Here is a 21,129-nt window from a genome sequence, read left to right as displayed (position 1 = left end):
TTGATTGAGAGCAGCCCTATGGAAAAGGACTTGGGGATATTGGCAGATGAAAAATTAGACATCAGCTGGCAATGTGCACTTGCAGCCTAGAAAGCCAGTTTTATCCTGGGCTGCATCAAAAGAAGCATGGCTGAGGAGGTGATTCTGCCCCTCTACTCTGCTCTGGTGAGATCCCACCTGGAGTACTGCATTCAGCTCTGGGGCCCCCAGAACAAGATAAAACATGGACATGTTGGAGCGAGTTCAGAGGAGGCCACAAAGATGATCCGAGGGCTGGAGCACCTCTCCTATGAGGAGAAGCTGGGAGAGTTGGGGTTGTTCAGCCTGGAGAAGAGAAGGCTCTGGGGAGAAGCTTATTGCAGCCTTTCAGTACTTAAAGGGGGCTTATAAAAAATATGGAGAGATATTTTTTATTATTTTTTTTTTTTACTGGGGCCTGTAGTGATAGGACAAGGGGTAACAGTTTTAAACTGAAAGAGGGTAGATTGAGATTAGATACAAGGGAGAAATTTTTTTACGATTAGGGTGGTGAGACTCTGGCCCAGATTGCCCAAAGAAGCTGTGGCTGCCCCATCCCTGGAGGTGTTCAAGGCCAGGTTGGATGGGGCTTGGAACAACCTGGGCTGGGGGGAGGTGTCCCTGCCCATGGCAGGGGGGTTGGAACTAGATGATCCCAAAGCATTCTATGATTTTAAGAGTATTTTCCAGAGGATCAGGCAACATGTCTGTTTGCTCAATTTAATCACTTCTTTAGGAATCTTTCTGGGTATTTTAGCACTGCCAAATGGCTTTTGAACTATTCTCCCCCCCCCCCCCCCCCCCCGGGTGATGCTTTTTACAAGACTGTAGTTAATAATGTGAATTCTTGAATACATTGAAATAACCAAGAAATGTTCTTGTTCTGCAATGCAGTTTGTGCACAATACTTAGAGAAGCTATCTAATACCTTGTATTTGAGGCCAGAAAACAAAAAGTAGGACAAATCTTTTCACAATACAGACTTAATAGCATAAATAAAATTAAAAGAATAGTGGCTGAACTCTTCTTAAAAAGCAAGGAAATTTTCAAGAAAACATACTATGGGAAGTCATGGACTAGAATTTTTGATCACAAGGAAGGCAAGTGCTTTGTTTCACAGGGAAACTGGGGGGTTTTGTTTTTGACAACTTGGCTGAGACAAAAGGCACAAACTGTTAGGTATTCCCCTTTGGTGTAGATCATCCTCTGCAGAAGCTCTTTAAAAGAAACTGAACAACAAACTCAAGCAATATGCAATAATGTCAACGTAGTTACCTCCAAGGAGATCACGTTGCTCACATTTTAACATCGTTATATTAAACTGCTTTTTAATAACTGTTAGCCTAGTATTCAAAATACTGAGTTCATGACAAATTTCTAAAAGTTTCTTCTCCTGAAGAACACAGGCTGGTCTCGCTAGACACAAGGAACCTCCTTGCTAGACTCAGTAGGACAGAATTAAAATAGCTAGGCATGTGTTCTCTTAATGAACTGTCCTCAGTCATAACACTATCAGCTCTCTGTTATGCAGCCAGTCCAGTAAAGGGACAGACGGACAGGAGTAGCCATAGCCCACGTACTTCTGTGATGGGAAGTTCAGAGCACCATTCTGAGTTTTAGCTTAATTAACATGTACCCTGTCAGCCATTTATTAGGAATCATTTATGGGTTATAATTCTAGACTTCCTTGCACAGAGTTTTGTTCCCTTTGAAATGTGTTAGTAGCCCCCACATCTCCTACTTGGTTGTTGTTGGACAGATGTCTACTGTGCATTAGGATTGTTTCTCATCTGTGCATCGCTTTACAGTGATTAACAGTGAATTCGTTTGCTCTTTTTCAAGTCCAGTGTACTGTAAACAGGATATAGTCTCCATAGGAGTTTTGTCAGGGAATGTAGTAGGATCTCAATACTACACTTTGAATTCTACCCACATGCTTATGAGTGAGCCCACACGGTGCCTCAGACTGCATTGCAATCTGCAGTTTGGAAATCTGGATGATTTTATATGCAAGTTTTGGTTGCGAGGCTTATAAAAGGTTTTAAGTGCTTTCCTTTGTGATCAATTTTACCTTTCGTAGACCAGAGATCGCGTTGCAAAAAGGAGTCAAGTCTTTATGTTTCACGAACATTTAAACTCAATTAATGTGAAAGGAAGTCTCCCACTGACACAGAAACATTTTATGTTAGTGCAACATTTATTCCCTATAAAGTACAGTAGGTTGGAGGCTGCCTCCAGCTCCGCTGCAATTGGAATTCGCCGTCTACAGACGGCTTTCACAGTAGCTGCAGGAACGCGGGTCCATTCATAAAGAAAAGAAAATCTAATAAACCTGAGAAAAATGGTGTAGATATTCATTTAAGGGATAACGGAAGACTAAAAATGAATAAGAGGATTAATTATATTTTTACGAGATATTTGAAATGTAAGCTGTAGTGGATGCTCAAGAATGTACTGTAACACAGTAACAACATAATGTAATGTGTAATATACTATGTGCCTGTGGCACAGATTAGATTTTTACCACTGGAGCAGTGTAACATTTATTTATTTGCTTTACAGACAACTTCGTTATCTAGTACGCATACATACATGTATGTACTTCGTTATGAGCGGATTGCTTTATAGCCACTGCAAATACAAGTGGCTTCAGCATTTCATAAGAAGCTTCTTAAGCGTGTTTATAGCCTAAAAGTTCAATTTAAAATTTCGATTCACTTCAGTGTGGAAAGTTTTGTGCGTAGAGTTAGCACGTGCCCAGACCTCTTGCCCGTCCTGTAGGGGTTAGTTAATAGTCACTGGGCAGAAACCCAAACCACTGGCAGTAGGAAGCCTATGTGTTTGCAGTGTCTTTTCACGAAGCCACCCTGTCCCTGAAAAGGATCTTCGAAGCTCTCCAGGCACGGGCCCCTCTGCCCCGGCCATCGGTGCCGCCAGGTGCGGTCCGGCCGGCCGCCCCTTAGGCTCCGTGCTACGTCAGCGCTACCGGCCCCGCAGGCGCTCTGGCACAGAACAGGCTGGACTGCGCCTGCGCCTGCGCCCGCCCCGCCCCGCCCCCAGCTCGCGCCCCGCCCCCAGCTCGCGCCCCGCCCCTCCCCGCTATTTCTAGGAGGTTCGGCCGCCGCCCAGTGGTCGTGGCTTGGGGGAGCGCGCGGCGGCGTGAGGGAGAGCGGCGGAGGAGGGTCCTGCCCAGCGGGAGCCGGTGGGTTTGGTCGCACGTTTTTCGAGCTTTTAACGCAGATCGCCACGCGTGCGTTTTCGTCTTTTGGAAGGAGCATGGTGCTGTTGTTGGCCGAGGCTTCTCTGGGTGCTGAGGGGAAAATGGTGCGGGCAGGCAGTGCGGGGCCCGGAGCGGCGGGGTAAGTCAGGCCACTAACAACAAGTAATACCCGTGTTTTTTCTTCCCGATCGAGTCGTCGATGATAAAGGTGGTGTTTTCGTTTTGCAAACAGCAAGCTCAACGGTGGTTGTTTTAAGACCTAATTTTTTTTCAGCATAAAATCTAAAATATCATTCTGTGAGGCAGCGATAGAAAACAATATCTTAAGTAGCTTATTTCCTAGATTGCCAAATTTTCAGTTTCGGATCTTTGAGTCGGAGCGTTTGGCTTTTTTGAGTGAGGGACTGCGTTTAAGCAATAACGAGCTTGTGGGAGCACTTACGTGAGCAGCTGTGCGCCGGTGGAAGTGAGGGATATACAATCCAGTTTACAGTGGTATTTTGGTCGGTATTTGTACATAATTACTATGCATTATCCTTGTTCTTAAAGCTGTTTGGCGATGGGAGTGGTAAAGTCATCTTATCTGGATGTTATTTTTTGTCTTGTTCGGTAGAAGCAGGACAAGAATAGACTAAAGGCCTTTGTAACAACACTGGAAACGTTAAAGTATACTGAATCTTGTGTAAGATTGTGAAAACAATGCTTTTTTTGTTTATGGTAGGTAAAAATCTATGCATCTGTGATTGTTTCACGTTTTGAATGAGGCCATATGAAAGGGTGTACATTGTTTTCTGGTAATCATTAAAGTAGTCTTCTCCATGACTGTTCCTCTGAGTTACACTCCTCTATTTTAATTCCAGGAAATAGCAGTTGTCAACATTTTAGCTGTTGCCTGGGGGGAAAAAATAGGTCATCCAATTAATTGTAAAGTGTAAACCAAAAAGTTTTTCTGAAAACAAGTTTGTTTTTTTTTTTTTTTTTCTGTGTGCACATTTGCTGTGAGCATTACACACCATTTAGCACTGAATTGGTGTTGTCCAATCCTAAAGGTTGGAGGGAGACAGTTGGCTTGGAGAAAGACTCTAAGAATACTGAAAGAGAGACTTAACTCATGACAAGTTCCGAAATGGGACTCTTTTTTTTTTTTTAATTTTCTGAAAAAACAATATTTGAAAAAACTTCTGAAAACTTACCTGATAAGCTTATTTGTGTGAGGCCGGAGGAGCTGGTGGTTGTGCATCACGTAAGGTGCCTTAGGCTCTGATCTGCCTTCTTCAGTAAACTTCATCCTGTTTTAAAGTGTGACGTGGACCTTGCACTGGCTCTGGGAAGGCTTTCAAAGTGCTAGAATTCAGATATTGCCACAAGCTGAATCTTGAAAACATTTGGATGACACTTTTTTTTTTTCTTTTTTCCTGGATTTCTGGAGGGTGGCAGGACCTCTGACTATGTTTTTGCATGAATATCAGGAAAATTACTTGTATGGTAACAGCATTTTTTCCCTTTTGAGAAGAAGCATTCTCAGGACTGCCAGTAAGAATGCCTGAAGTTTCAGGTCTAATCATTCCCGTCATGCAGTATGAGAAGATATGCAGCTTTATACTATTTCCCATTTTTGTTACATATTCATTCTATCTATTAGATTTTCATTGTAGTACTAACCAATTTATACCATTAATAGTAAGTTAGCAAATACAGGCTTCATTGACATTGTGTTGTCCCAGTTTACTAACCAGGTATGCTGGCATCCATGGTTGAATGGGATTTGTGCATTTATTTTGTAGTGCTGATTTCGTTAACCAATTTCGGTGATAGTATTTGGGATTTTCACAAGTAAAGTCAAAGTAGAATCCTTTCCTATGCGTTGGTATGTTTTAATACTCCTTTGGTTGTTGCTTATGTTATTCAGTAGTTTGCAGGGAAATAGAAAGTGGCTGCACTATTTCAGGATTAAGTATCTAAGTTAATCCTTTTGCTCTTAGCTCGGTGAACAAAAGGACAGCGCATCATCATGAAATTTTGTTTTTTGTCTCAAGAAGAGATTACTTTTTTGAGAGAAACTGGGCATGCTGAATTCTGCATTGAGTTTTAAGGGATGAATAGTTTTACCTGTTTTGAACTTGTCACATGCAATTTGCAAGACAGTACTGTCCTGCAGAAAACAAAATAGGTACTGTTAATGGTGGATGTATGACAATTAATATCAAAGTTTGTATGGCTGATATGAGGTACTTCATTTCCGGTAATATGGTGAATTGAATTTGTATTGTTGAGTAGGCATATGCTTGTATCTCCTTGTCTTATTTCTTTTCAGCTGTGGAGAAGAAAATGTTTCTTTTGTTGCTGAAGAGTTCATGTATGCTTCTAGGTAATCATAGAATGGCTTAGGTTGGAAGGGACCTTGAATATCATCGAGTTTCAACCCCCCTGCCGTAAGCAGGGACACCTCTCACTAGACATGTACATTAACATACATTAACATTTTGCATGTCAAGCTTCATTCAGCTGTAGCTAACTCTCAATGCGATCATGAAAAGATAGAGTTCAGGATCATGGATACTACACACAAAACAACAAGAAGCAAGATCACAACCTTAGACTTCAGGAGGGCTAACTTTGATCTCTTCAAGAAACTGCTTGGGGAGATCCCGTGGACTAGGGCTCTGGAAGGCAAAGGGGCTCAAGAAAGCTGGTTGGTATTCAAAGACCACTTCCTCCAAGCTCAGGATCGGTGCATCCCGAAGAGCAAGAAATCGGCCAAGGGACGCAGGAGGCCTGCCTGGTTGAGCAGGGAGCTAGCTTCAGAACAAGCTCAAGTGGAAGAAGGAAGTTTACACTCAGTGGAAGAATGGCCTAACCCCTTGGGAAGATTACAAGAATGCTGCCAGAGTGTGCAGAGATGAAACAAGGAAAGCCAAGGCTGCCTTGGAACTAAACCTGGCAAGGGATGTCAAGCTCAACAGGAAGGGCTTCTTCAAGTATATTGGAGGCAAAAGGAAGACCAGAGAAGCTGTGGGCCCACTGTTGAATGAGACAGGAGCCGTGGTGACGGAGGATGCGGAGAAGGTGGAGTTATTGAATGCCTTCTTTGCATCGGTCTTTACTACCCGGCCAAGCCCTCAGGAGTCCCAGGCCTTGGAGAAAGTAACGGGGAAAGAGAAAGACTTCCCCTGGGTTGGGGAGGATCAAGTGAGGAACCAGTTAGGTCAATTAGATATTCACAAGTCCATGGGCCCTGATGGGATGCACCCGAGAGTGCTGAGGGAGCTGGCAGAGGTCATTGCTGGGCCACTCTCCACCATCTTTGAAAGGTCCTGGAGAACAGGCGAGGTGCCTGAGGACTGGAGGAAAGCCAGTGTCACTCCGGTCTTCAAAAAGGGCAAGAAGGAGGACCTGGGGAACTACAGGCCGGTCAGCCTCACCTCCATCCCTGGAAAGATGATGGAACAGCTTGTCCTGGGTGTCATCTCAAGGCACGTGGAGGAAGACAAGGCTATCAGAAGTACTCAGCATGGATTCACCAAGGGGAAATCATGCCTGACTAATCTGATAGCCTTCTATGATGGTGTGACTGGATGGATAGATGAGGGAAGAGCGGTAGATGTGGTCTACCTTGACTTCCGCAAGGCGTTCGACACGGTCTCCCACAGCATCCTCATAGGGAAGCTTAGGAAGAGTGAGTTAGATGAATGGACAGTAAGGTGGATAGAAAACTGGTTGCAAGACAGAGCTCAGAGGGTTGTGGTTAGGGGCGCAGAGTCTAGTTGGAGGTCAGTGACAAGTGGTGTTCCCCAGGGGTCAGTACTGGGTCCAGTCCTGTTCAATATATTCATCAATGACTTGGATGAAGGGATAGAGTGCACCCTCACTGGTACAGGTTGGGGGCTGACCTCCTGGAGAGCAGCTCTGTAGAAAGAGACCTGGGAGTCCTGGTGGACAACAGGATGACCATGAGCCAGCAATGTGTCCTTGTGGCCAAGAAGGCCAGTGGCATCCTGGGGTGCATCAAGAAGAGTGTAGCCAGCAGGTCGAGGGAGGTCATCCTCCCCCTCTAGTCTGCCTTGGTGAGGCCACACCTGGAGTACTGTGTCCAGTTCTGGGCTCCCCGGATCAAGAAGGAGAGGGAACTGCTGGAGAGGGTGCAGCATAGGGCTACCAAGATGATTAGGGGACTGGAACACCTCTCTTATGAAGAAAGACTGAGGGAATTGGGTCTCTTTAGTCTGGAAAAAAGACGGTTGAGGGAGGACCTGATCCATGCTTATAAATACTTGAAGGGTGGGTGCCAGGAGGACGGGGCCAGGCTCTTTTCGGTGGTGCGCAGTGACAGGACAAGAGGTAACGGGCACAAATTTGAGTATAGGAAGTTCCACCTAAACATGAGGAGGAACTTCTTTACCTTAAGGGTGGTAGAGCATTGGAACAGGCTGCCCAGGGAGATGGTGGAGTCTCCATCTCTGGAGACATTCAAAACCCACCTGGACGTGTTCCTGTGCAACCTGCTCTAAGGTGTCCCTGCTCTGGCAGGGGGGTTGGACTAGATGATCTCCAGAGGTCCCTTCCAACCCTATGATTCTATGATTCTATTGTTCTAATGTGTTATTGTTGACTTTCCTATTATTCTCATCCTAAATTTGATTATAAGTGCTCAAGGATCACACACATGTATAATTCCATACCAGTAGTTTAATGATAGTTGGGAATGAACTGGAATATAGGTTAACGGCTTCTTTGTGCAAAAAAAATACCTATTTCACAAACTGCTATGTACTTTCTGTATTGCTGAAGCAGGTGGTTGGTATTAATGTTAGATATAAAATGAATTCCCATACTTTTCTGCGGAGGCAAAAGTTCTGTGAAGGGCTGATCCTGAGAGAAATTAAATTCTGAAGGTATGTTTTGTTGCACTGATCTTTCATTTTCTTTGATTATCTGGGGATTTGTTGGTGGGTTTCCCCCACCTCGACCCCTTTTGTCATGATTTTTGGTAAGTATTTGTGATAGAGTATTTATTACATTTCTGAGTGGTTTTTCTCTTTAACTTTCCAGAGGTGAACTCTGTTTTTCTTGTATTGTCAAATTAATCAATTTGTGCTTAGTATGATTGACCTTCCATTTTTGTAAATAAAAGTCTGTAGCACGTTAAACCAACCCAGGTGTTGCGTCAGAACAGTGTGCTTAAAGCACAGGTGTTTTCCTAAAAGGAAAAATACCTCGTTTTTGTAAGGGACTGCTTCTAGTTTGAACTCTTTTGAGTGACAAACAAAATATGAGTGATGTTTTGTTTCTCATTCAAAAAAATTTATTAACACGTGTCAGGTGTCCTACTTCAAGGGAATTGAAAACATTTACATGGATATGAAAGATCAAAAATTACTTTCTGGCATTGTAACTTAAGTAATCAGTGCTGGAAGGAAGTCTGTTTCCTCTCCTGCTCCACTAATATTTCTTAAGTGCTAAGTGAGAGCTGTGATCATTCATTTTGTTAGTATACCGAGTCTTCTTAGCTCACACTGATTTAAATAATAGAGGGTGTATGCATCTTGGAGGAAATACGCTGCATCTCCTGGGATCAATTTCCATCTCAGTTAACCAGGCAGAGGCAAAGAGGTGAAGATGTTGATTCTGGCAACAGGAAGAGTCTAAGATTTTGTGGCTAGGAGAAACAAAGGTCACCCGAGTATGCTTGGGTATTTGTATGACAAACCCATGTGTTATCTAGTCTAACAGAAGATGCTTAAAACAAGGGTAGTAGATACTGTTTTGTAGAATATTTGAATACTGAGTAATAAGAAAATAAATTAGAATATATTAATGTGTATGTTTGGATGTTACCTTACAGAGGAAAAGGGCCTGAAATCTTGAATATTCTAACAACAGTTTTTTATATATGTTATATTTGCCTCTTCATAATTTAGTTGCAGGAGATAGAGGGTTTCATGCAGGGAGGAAAGGAAAAAAGAAATGTTCATGTAGAAGGAAAGAGGTATTTGGAAATTTTACCCTGAAACACCTAGGAAGATACAAAAATATTAGTTGTTGGTGGGGGAAACGGGCAAAATATTGCCTCTCGTAAAATGTTATTTTATTTAAAAACTGGAAAATACATGGGATGTTTGCAATTTGAGATGATGTATGTGTTTTGGGAACTGGTTGGTCCACCCTGGTCCCTATTGGCTTTCACTGGGGATAAATATTTATCAAATCCTGCTAGTGTCAGACAGTCAAGCCCAGCTCACTAATCTGTTTGAAAGTACTTTTGAGCACGTGGTACCCAATTCCCTCAAGGACTGGCAGTGAGTTTTGGTCACTCCTCTTCGATATTTTAAGAAATTGGCTAATTATGTGCATCACTGACTACCTCTTTCTCTTGCTCTGTGGTTAACTGCTATCTTATTTGCCACGTTTGTTGTCAGGCTGAGATAAACAAAAGCAAAAGGTCGGTTATTGGTTACATTATTGTAGAATTAGATAGTCACTTTCTCCTTTTGAAAACTGTGCTTGCTTCTGGTTTAATATAACACACAACATCTCTGTTGCTAAAATAAATTTTTGTCTTTATACCAGCGTTTTTTTCTGTCTGCATGAAGAAAGAAGAAGGGATAAGGTCGTAAAATGGTTGGGATTTAGTCAGTGTTTTCCTTGTCCTATGCTCGTTTTCTGTATTTCTCTACTCGTGTGGTACTGCTGGAAAGCCCTCTGTTGCTAACATTTCAGCAAACTGTGCTAAGGGAGAGATTTCATAAAGCAGTTTACATTTAGAACCCTCACCTGCTGTTTTGTTTGGGCCCATGGAAGGACCTTTCTTCGGGCATCACATGGCCACTTTGTGGTTGTTTTAGTAGACTTAAGCCTGGTGTTGGTGTGGATGGTGCATTTTTGGGGAAACTGTCAGTGAGACATAAGCCACGCCTATGGACTGTTTCTATTTGGTAGACTCTTCAGCTAACTTTGGTTGCTAAAGTTATTTGTCCCATTGGAAGCGGAAAAGTGTAGATGGGTCACACCTGTGAGGAAGAGCAGACAGGACGGGTGACCCAAACCTGACCAACAGGGTATTCCATCCCATATGCCTCCTGCTTAGTATAAAAACTGAGGGATCAAAAGGTCAGCTCGCTCTCTTTCTTCAATGGCCAACATCCGAGGAGAACTGTTGGTCTGCCTTTGATCCCAATCCTGAATCCAGATCGGGAATCCAATTCCCATCCATCACCGAGTCCAGTCTGGGACTTCCCCAGTGCCATCCGGTGATGTGATTGTCATGGTGGGAGCTTGATATGGTTTTGCATATATTTCATTATTTTCTTTTTATTTTATTATTAATATTTCATTGAAATGGATTAGTCTATTCTAAACTCATCGGTCTTGTGCTTTCTCTCTCTCTCTCTCCTGCCCCTCTTTTTGGTGAGGTAGGGGAGAGCATCTGTTGTTCGTCCAGTGGCCGGTTCGGCCCAAACCACGACACAGAGCACAAATGTAATCCAAATACAGTATCTTTTCTTTGGTTGTAACCAGGGCTCTCCACAGTGAGGTCTAGAGAAGGAATCCTTAGCTTAGTTCTTCAGCTGTATGTACTGTGACCCAAAGCAGTGAGAGAAAGCTTAATGGGGCTCTGCATCAAGCCTGACACCTTTATTGAAAAGGAAATTATTTCTGAAATGTTACTGTGCAGAATTCTCCATTACACATGTGCGATCTTTGCCTCAGAGTGTAGTAGTTGTTTAATTCATTTTCCATTTTTATTTTGGTTGAGGCCCAGTTTATCAAAACAATATCCTAAATGAACTTACATGAGATAAGACTTGTCTAAGCACATGGAATGTGAAATAAATCTAGAATAACCCCCTGCAACCAGTTTATGTTGATTAAAAAAAAAAACAACAAAACAACAACCAACCAATCTCGTCCATTGGTATTCAAATACGCTTTATTAATTAATTATGGAAATGGAATCTTTAGCCTGCTTGACAAATAACGTTACGGGAAACAAAGTTACATAACACAGGAATTTCTTCATGTTAACAAGATAGATGGTTATAGTTGAACAGTGGCACTGATAAGCCTGCGGTGTACAAGGTAGAGGTAATTTTGTTGCATCAGTAGTGATTATAGCATTAACTGACTACTATGTAATTCAGTTCTGCAGAAAATGGAAGAGAGAGAGACTTGCAAAATTAAGAGAAATGCAGAAGGAACCGAAAGATGAGTGAAGAGGCTTGCAGACATGTACAACCCCACAGTAGTTAAATTCACAGATTCAAGACTCCTTCTGGAAGAATGGAAGGTGAAAAGCTAAAAGAGACAGGGAAAGCAACTTAATGTATGTTAAATACATTTTTTAGTATAGTTTCTAACTTTGTTCCCACAAAAGCAAAAACTAATAAAAATTAAAGCAGTAGCGTAACTTCTGACCTGAAGGTATCCTAAAGCATTTTACAAACAATGCAAAAATAACATATAAGCTCTGGCAGCATCTTATAAATAGCTCACTATTACTGTTTGACTTGATCTAGAAAGAAATTAAGTTTTACAGTAGAAAATGGATTGGAAACTAAGCAACACTGTGATACTATTATATTGCCCACTGGAGGTAAGTTTTCAGTCCCCAGGAATATGTTTTTTCCACTCTAAACAAATATTCCAGTCTATGTGAATTTTATTAAGCTCATAAAACCACACATAGTAATCATAAATGCATATAAAAATGCAGCAGTGACTGGGAGACAGACATACATAATTGTAGCCTTTTCCTTAAAAAGTATAGAGCCATTATTTATTGTTGACCTTCCTAGTTTTTTCCATGACATTTTTTTGCATGAACAGTCATTTTCCTCAAAAGACTTTTCAAGGCTTCATGAAAAAAGCTAGTGGTAGAAGCTAAGAACATGTAATAAACTTGCAGAAGACAGTTCAGTATACCACAAAATTAGAAGCAGAGAATATGTAAGTACCATTTTTCATTTATAGTTGGAGGAGAGCAGACTAACAATTAAAATCAATTTACGTAGAGTATATAATTTATATCAAAAGCCATTTGGTCTACTGTAATGCTGAAATTTAAATGTTGTTCCCCAGTTCAGTATTTAGTTGCTCTCAACTGCTACAAATGAAGTATCTTCTGAACTGTGATTACTCAGGATTAATCTCTACCTCAATGGATTGCTTTATTGTATTTTTGTCCATCTGTGTCATCATGTCTTCCCCACCCTGCCAAATTCATTTGTTTGTATTTGGTTCCTGTCTCTTTGGCAGTTACAAAGACAAAGCTTGCTGGATCAGAATGTCTTTGAGGTATTTTGCCTTTTGTGAAACTTCTGGCAAAGCAAGATCCTCACCTTGATTTAGGCCCTTTTAACCCCCAACATTATGGTCATCACATCAGTGGCTTGTTAAATTCATATACACGTTAAAGTGACAGTGTATCTGGTTAGTGTTATCAAGAGGTATGTATAAGAAGTACTTGTGCTTAGTTTTGAGGAACACCAGTAGGTTCTTGTTCCGATCTTTATTACAGGCATTAAAAAGAAAAAAAAAAAGACTGGCAAAATGACAGGATCAGTATTTTAAACTTTTCTAGAAGAGATTGTATTTGAAATCTTGTGAGACAGGAGGTTAAATTTTCTTGGAATCTGAAACGTGTCAGATTTTATTTTAGACTTATCATTGTTTTTGCTTGTTTTCAATTGAGTGTATTCCAAACACTTAAATATCAACAGAGCATTCGTCATCTAAGGCTATACATGCTCCCAGCATTGCCTTAAGAATATCTATAGGGTTATCAATGGGAGGGATTGGGTTACCAGAGAGTTCTTCACGCTGTGCCAGAAGATTTTACAAAGACCGAACTTTAGGCTTACCCTGCGGTGTGGTGAAGGACCTTGTTAATTTCAAGGTAGGCAGAGCTTTGGAAGCTTTGGAAGGTCTCAGTGAAAGGAATTTCTTGACAGGAGGTATTTACTATGACTAGGAAGTCTTCACCAAGAAGAGGAAACATCAGTTTTCTTGGAATTAACAACTTAGTCGTCCGTAGTGATTTACAGTAAAAGTGTAATGAGAAGAAACTGAGCTCTTACTGGTGGAGCGAGGAGGATCACATCTAAAGACCACGTTGCTTCATTTTGTACAACTCGCATAAAAGGAATTCGGTTAGTTGGCAGACTATTCCCAAGAAAATACTCCTGGTTTTGGGATGTCATGCAATGAGTTTGACGGAAAAAAATCCTCAGGGGCTTATTTAATCCTTAGTTTTCAGCGTGGACAAATGAACAGTAAAGCTCAACTGAGAATGAAACAGGTGGTGAGGCAGTGCGGCAGTTTACTGGGGAGTGGGAGAGGGGGAGAGAGGATTAAGAGATCCTTCCCATCCTGAGCATGTTTTGTCAGAGAGGAGCTATGCTTTTTTACCTTTCTAATCTTCGACGTGATCTGGTAACATACATGTAATTTGTCCCCAGGTGCTGATCTGCTACATAGAGCCGTTGGCACAGATCGGTTCAGAGTTCATTCTCATATTTAGAGCAGGGGGTTGGACTACATGAGCTCTGGAAACCTCTTCCAACCTAAATTATTATTTCTATGATTATTATTTCTATCTCTATGTTTCTATGAAACAATTTATGTCAAGAACTGGATTTGTACCAAGATGTTTCAGCCAGTGCAACTGGGAAACAGGCTAAAAAATTGTTTTTAAGCTGTCTCTGTATCTGCTTTGCACGTCAAGACAGGGACAAAACTTTTATGGCACAGCAGAGCACTCAGTCTTAAAACTGTTCTTACTGATGAACAGAAACTACACATTGCATATGTTTGCAGCGGATCCCAAGAAATTAAAGTTTTTCTGGGAACTGTGAAACGAAATTGGAAAACATGAGGAACCTTGTCAAAGAGAAAAAGCTGCTGAGAGTCTATTTCGTCCTCTTGTAATGCCTTTTTTTTTTTTTTTTTTTTTTTTTTTCCTTAAAACCTTCGAAATGTTACTCCTTTAAGCATTGAGGAGCTCTTTTAAGAAATAGGTCAATAATATTTGCACTGAGACTTGTGGAGTGCTTCTTTTTATATGTGATGGTATAATAATGCAGTGTGAATGAATGCAGTGTTACATTTGGGATACACAAGCAGCTCAGTGACGGAGTCAAAGAAATTAAAATATTAAAACCGATGTGAATTAGTTGTTGTAACCAATATTGGAAAACCTTGACCTTCAATCCAAAGAAAAATATATGATTTTTTTGGGGGGGAAGGGAGTAGTGTCATTTAAAGTTGTATTGTCACGATACCAAAACTTCTGAAGGTAACTTAGAGCTGAAGAGTCAGGAGGGGAAGCTTAGTATCAGAAACAATTTTGGTCAAATATTATGTTAAAAAACCGTGGCGGTTTCCTTAAAATTAAAGAACATACAGTTTGAGGGCATCTTTGAAAATTGGATTTCTTCAGTCTTAACCTTTTTATATGGACAAAGTAACGTATCACATGGGTGAGGAACCAGTGAGTTATATTGGAATACCAGGAATAGGTTTAGACAGTATTTCCACACGGGTGTAGGTGTACATGGATGGCCATGCATTCTAGCCCTCATCCTCTTCAGAAAATGTCTTACTTAGTCTCTTGAATTTTGGATAGGAAGATAATTAATTTGGCTGTGCACTAACTAATTCCTTGTAATTACTTACATCAATTAAGTAAGAATAATAAAAGTCTTTGATAATAGATCGTCATTCAACTACTGTTAGAGATCGTGTCCTAAAATGTTGATAAATGAAAACTTGCTTTTTTCTTTTGAGCAGCTGGACTGTAGCACTCATTGCATGAATTTTGAATAATTATAAATTAACTATGCATATCTGTGTTTAATTAATAATTATAAATTAACTATGCATATCTTGGTATTTGTAACACTACAGACAGAGGCCTGTTTCTCAGGCAGTTCTTGATCTACATTAACATTGGAATGATATGTATGTAATACAGCTACTTCAGTGAAGGCTGTGAAGACTAACAAGTATGTAGTAGTTTACATAAGGACCTTGTATGACTTCAGTAGGTCTACTGGATCCCAGTATCCCAAACGCTCTTTTGCCTTTGTCAAGCCTGTCTGTTACAGCCTGTTGATGCTGAGTTGCAGTGAGGTGAAACGAGTGCTCTTTTTCCTGGATCTTTTCAAACTTGTTGAACTGTGGAGCATTTTTTCTATAAAGGAAGCTGTATCTCCATGGTGTATAGTAAAATAAAATCAAAGATAGACTTTTCCTTTCACAGATTTCAAGTTTCCTTATACATTTTCAGTGTAAATTGCACTGGTACAACTATTTCAGTGGAAAATCATACCACTAATTGAAATAATGATCTGTGGATAGCTCAGGGCATAAATCATTCTGTATTTCGTTACCACAAATCAAGGCAAATGTTATTTAATCTTTAAGGTCTTAAAAGTAAGTTTGAAATTTAAGAGCTGAACATGGTTTGAACGGCTCTGAAAAATTAACAGGCACAATCACAAGCAATCTAGCTGAAGCCATGGGATCTTTGAAATTTGCTGATGGTATCTAAACACCGCTCTGCAGCTATTATGTACTGAACCTAATTGGGGAGAGGTCATAAGATTTCTGCTGTCACCCTTTTCCACACCTCTTCCCACCCCATGTTTCCTTTTTCAAATACGTTCTTTGACAAATTAATTTCCCCAATTAGTGAAGGCTTTCTAGCAGAGATGTTTTTGGCAAGTTTGAGAGTCTGGGGATGAATGCTTGCTTACGAAACTGTTTGTTTGTTTATTTAAGGTTGCTAATCTTGCTTGTTCACTGTCAACAAATGAAGAGGGAATGAAAATCGTCCAAATGGCAGCTAATCACATAGAGACTTTGTGCCCACAGGTATGACTTTTTCAATTAATTCCCATTACAGCGCACTGAGCATACACTGAATTTTTGTCACACAACATAGGTCTTTGGTCGTGCTCCTTCATTCTAAATTCACATTCCATTTACACAGCTATTTAGTGTAGTAAATGGAGACCAAATGATAAATCAAAGGCAAATACTCAGTTAACTTGTTTATTTTTTCTTAGTGGTTAACATAGGAATTGTTAATAGTATGTACTGATTCAGAGTTTTAAAAATTCGTAAAAACTGCAGTTGAAGAAACATGCTGTTCTGTTTCTGACATCAAAACTGATTGAATGAACAGTGTAACATTACAGGCAAATTGAGGCTATTTTTACTTTTAGAAAGCCATACATCTGTTGACCATTAACTTGAAATATTATTACCTCTGGATACTGTTTTTTTGCGTATGTGAATGTTAAAGTATCTTTTGTGTGTTCGAGTGCTAAATTTAGTTGACTTAGAAGGTGAAGAGCAAATATTAATAATATGTTCAATTACAAGCTTGAGAAATACACTTAATGCCTGTTGAGTAAATGCGAGACTTGGTGAAAAACTTCTATCAAGGAAATGTGATGTTCTGAAAATACCACAAATCCGTGTTTTCTCTTCAATTGTTTGGTTTCAAAGTCTATTTTTATAACTTTCACAGTTCTGTGTTTAACATACGACTCTATTTGATTTTAATGTGTTACTGGTTTTATAAGAAGATTGCTGGCTTGTAAGAAGAACTCATTAATAGCTTCTTCCGGCTTCTTTGTTTCTCCAGGGGCACAAGTGCACCTTTATAATACATTATCATGCAACCAGATGTAGCTTTTTAATTGAAAACGTGCACTTTCAGTATTGCATCTGATACCAGAAACTCCTAAAATTTACTTTTGACTAAAATATTGATTTTCTCCACAGCCATTAAAGTTGCTAGGGTTTTAATTTCTTATAGTAAAATGGAAGTTTCTTGTTTGTTTTTTTTTTTTTTTTCCCTTTTTTTAAACCTCAAGATAAAACAGGGGTGAATTAGTTCATGATTATAGATTATTCTAAATGGAGAATGTGGTGTGCACGTGATAAGGTTATATTACTATTAATTGTGTGATCATTGTGCAGGATTTGCTGCTTTCTTAGATAAGGACCATTCCCTGTGAAAGCAATTGGCATTTTACCTAGGTAAGAAATAGCAGAATAAGGCTTCTGCATTTTTCAGTAAATCAGATTATGCCATATCATTTAAAAATTCTCCACAGGGAAAATAATTATCTCTTAAGATCCCTGCAGGGCATATCAATTAGAGTTTGGGATGGGGAAATTTGCATGTAGAACTCCCCAATGTTGTTAAATTGTTAGAGTAAAAAATGAGATTTTATGCGCTCTGAAAAATATTTGGATTGAAATCTGAAATGGTTGAATTAAAATGGGAGAAAAAAACACCCAAAACCCCACACTCCAAAGACACCAACCAAAAACCAGCAACAAAAACAATATCTACAGAAAACACCTTGGAGTCTTGGGACTTCTGCAGATTTGACCAGCAAAACTTCCCATTTAACATTGGGGAAAAAAGCAGATACAGAATTGGCAAACCCGGAAGGAAAGCCTAAAAGCCTTTTAATTGTTAAAATTCATTCATGTAGTTAAAATGTAGAGGGTTGATTCTGAGCTCTGACCGTATTTTTTTTTTTTTCCTCAAGTGATATTATTAGCAAATATTTTGACTGCTCAGTAAATTAAATAAGCTAGACATGTATGTTAGAGCTAATACGAAACACGTAACGCCTGTTCTTGAAATTGCATGAATATTTAATGAGAAATGAATTTTAATAATATTTAATGTTAAATCAATAATAATGGATAGAATAAAGAAATAAAGAGCTGCTAGTGTGTGTTTTGACAAAGGAAAAATTATTTCTGTTCATGTTATTAGCTTTTTCTCTTGAGCGTTATCAGGTAGGTAAAATCGACAGTGTCACTTGTTCTAGGTGGAATCATGACCTCATTACATGCATTGAGAAGGAAAGAAAAGGAAAAGAACCCAGAAAAGCAAACAAAATTCTTGTTTTGAATAGCAATGTTAACACATCTGCAGAGCTGTTTTGCTAATGCAGATATTGGGTTTGTTTCCCTTATGCTTCAGTTCAGTGGCACATTTGAAGAAGTCTCGGGTTCCTCTAATAGTCCTCTGGAATAGGCAAAGATACCTGGTAGAGGGTAAACCTGTCAACGTAGAGATGGAAAAATACTCTAAATGTAGGAAACCGGAAAGGGTCTGGCTTCTCTGTCGAAATTCTTGATGGGTTTTTACGTTTACATCATATTTGGGATAATCGGCTTTTGAGTGGTTCAACAGGTATGTCAGACACACCAGGCCAACAAGAGGAACAAGGGAGAAAAGACTTGGAAAAAACGGTGTGTTTATGTATAAGGAGGATCTAGCTTGTTACTTGGCTTCTGTGTTGGGACTCTAGGTCCTCCTACCTTTCTTTAGGTAGGCCTCTGGTTTTGCTGGGTTGGGGAGCTCTGCTGAGGGATAAGTTTGAGGAATAAGGATGCCCTTTGCAATAGGCTCTGAAGGAAGGAGGAGGTGAGAAGGAAGCTGTTGATCAGATCGTGGATGGAGTTGAAGGCTGTAGATACGTGAGTTAACCTAGGATAAGGATACAGTGGTGGGGGAAGAGCAAAGAAGCAAGACTGAACAGGAGCCAAGGTAGGTGAAGGTGTGCTTGTTCTCTCTGAAACTCATGTTTGTCAGAAACATACATAGCAGAGGTGCTGTGATGCACATAATGAGAGATAATGACATTTTCCTCCCTGAGGGAGTGGAAGCCAGGGAGTGCCAAGAGAGTTAATGCAAACAGATCCTGTGCTACTATTTTTGAGGGGTAGAATGACCTTGAGCCTAAAGCTGGAACAGATGTTTCAGAATGGAGATCAGAAGTGGCTAGTCTCAAAGCAGCAGCTGGGAAGAGCTTCAGCATGTCAAAGGGCTCTGGCTAGAGCCTTTTTATTAGCATAAAGACCCTGGAGAGTTTTAAGGAGCAGAAGGTTTGGGCTTGTTTTGGCAGAACCATACCCAAAAAAGTGAATTTTAGGCTCACTCTCTTTGAAGATGAGATCATGCTGACTCAGATCTTGCTAGAGCTTACTACTAGTTACCGAAATGGCGCAGGGTGATTACTTCTGCAGTGAGCCATGCCTGTTCTGGTACATCGTGCAAGGAAGCAAAATTCAGGAAAAATACATGAATGCTCATGGTTTAGCTTAATGTTTATTTGGTGATAAATAAACTTTCAAAAACCGTTCAATCCCATGCAATATTTTTATTAGATCTTTAAAAAAAGACACGGTATACACTGGTACAACCGGAACCTCAGATCTTGGTGTTTTTAGTGAGTTCTGTTCCTCTCTAAATATTGAGAGGTAGAGACAAACTATGTAGTTAGAAAGCTATTAGGTGAGAAGGAAATCTACGCAACAGGAAATCCATTAGAGGTTGAGTTGCTCTTTGTGTTTAAAAATAAAAATGGAGACGAAGGAAAACAGCCTTTAAAAACAAAAAGTCTGTATCTTGAGCTATTTTAAATGTGAAGGTATCACCTTATTTCTCTTCTTAACTTGCACCTAACCAGGAATATATCAGAACCTAAAGTAGATATTACAGCATATTTCAGAACTAGTTCCTAAGCCATGAAGAAAGTTTGCAAAGACATAAATGTCCTTCTTTATAGCTAGCTATTGTTGATGCAGAATGTCTTATGTGGAAGGCATCAATTCGGTGGATGTGAAATGCACGCAGAGCCAGTTAAATTTGAGGTCACTTCTGATGTGAAGTGTGCACACTCAGATAGTGATACTGGCTCTGAGATTGCTGCCTGCCTAAATCTTATCTTTGTATATCTGGGTATGGGAGCTATTAGCTAAAAAGTAGTGCCCATTACACATCATTTGCTGAGTACACAGGATGAACAATGGCCTTGTGATTCCCAGCAGTGATTGCTGCTAGTCCAGGAAGGTTGGGCAGAAAGTTACGATGCTTTTGTCCTGTACAGCTGCTTGCAGTTGTCTGTCTCGGGCCTTACCATCCGGGGTCCCTGGGTGTCTCTCAGTATGTGTCTCAGTGTATTTTCCTGACCTCCAGGATGTTTCTTCACTTCCAGGACTGTGTTTCTCTAGCCAGGATCTTCATCAGCCATTTTTGGGTCCCCTAAACCCTTGATGTTTACCAATCTAAGTGTGTGTGTGCAGAAGCATGAAGTGTGATCCACCTCCTGGCTGCTTTGTGTCTCTTTATTTATTGAACAACTCGGGATATGTCAGTTTTGTTTAGTTGAGATGTTTATAGAATTTAAAACCAGTGCATACCAGTTGCAGCTAGCTAGTACCAGGCTTGAACTCGAGATTTCAGACCACCTTCTTCCCCTGCCCCAGTTATCTGCAGCCTCTAAGTGTTCAGAGTTTAAGAAGCTATTTGTTGCCTGCCACAGCCCTACACCATTCTGAAGAAACCATTTGGAAGTAGGGGAGGTGAGTGGACTTCTAATGACAGAGCATCAGCTGCACAGCCACTGTAAGACCTCATGGCTCTCGGGGATCCAGGTGGATGGCCTATTCATATTGGTTTATTGAGTTTGTAATAGTCAGCAAATGGGTATCTAAGTGTGTTTTGTTTCTCCGTTATCCTATTTCTCATTCAGTAGAAATGTCTTCTCTTGTTCATTTAGTGCCCATTCATTTCCCTTCCCTCCCACCCTTGTTTACTTTGTATGTCTGCACCTACCGTTTCTCTTACGCCTTAACAAAATACTGTGCAAGAAGTTAAGTTGACGTACTTGGAAACAGAGGCATAAGTTTGTTAGTCCGGTTACTACAACACTTCTAGTTCAATTTTGAGGAAGAAGCTGTAATAAACACGAAAAAGCTAATTAGGTTCTAACTAAATCCATAATTCTGTAGGTATATGAAAAGGAGTGAGAAATCCAGAACAGTTGAGCTTAGACTCTAGCAACTCAGAGTGATGA

At 40.2% G+C, this 21,129-nt stretch overlaps 1 protein-coding gene across 1 annotated transcript in view; it reads left to right on the top strand.

The window, feature by feature from the left end:
* CTNNA3 (catenin alpha 3) overlaps positions 1 to 21,129 on the top strand; it is a gene marked incomplete at both ends in the record, with an annotated part of 521,829 nt that overhangs the window by 328,800 nt on the left and 171,900 nt on the right. Inside the window, one exon of the mRNA XM_082486059.1 lies at positions 16,016 to 16,108. Coding sequence (XP_082342185.1) covers positions 16,016 to 16,108 — 93 coding nt within the window. The remainder of the gene's footprint in view (positions 1 to 16,015; positions 16,109 to 21,129) is intronic.

The sequence above is a fragment of the Vanellus vanellus genome (assembly GCF_965231255.1).
Source record: "Vanellus vanellus genome assembly, chromosome: 7".
Lineage (NCBI taxonomy): Eukaryota > Metazoa > Chordata > Aves > Charadriiformes > Charadriidae > Vanellus > Vanellus vanellus.
This window is presented reverse-complemented; position numbering and strand designations above follow the sequence as displayed.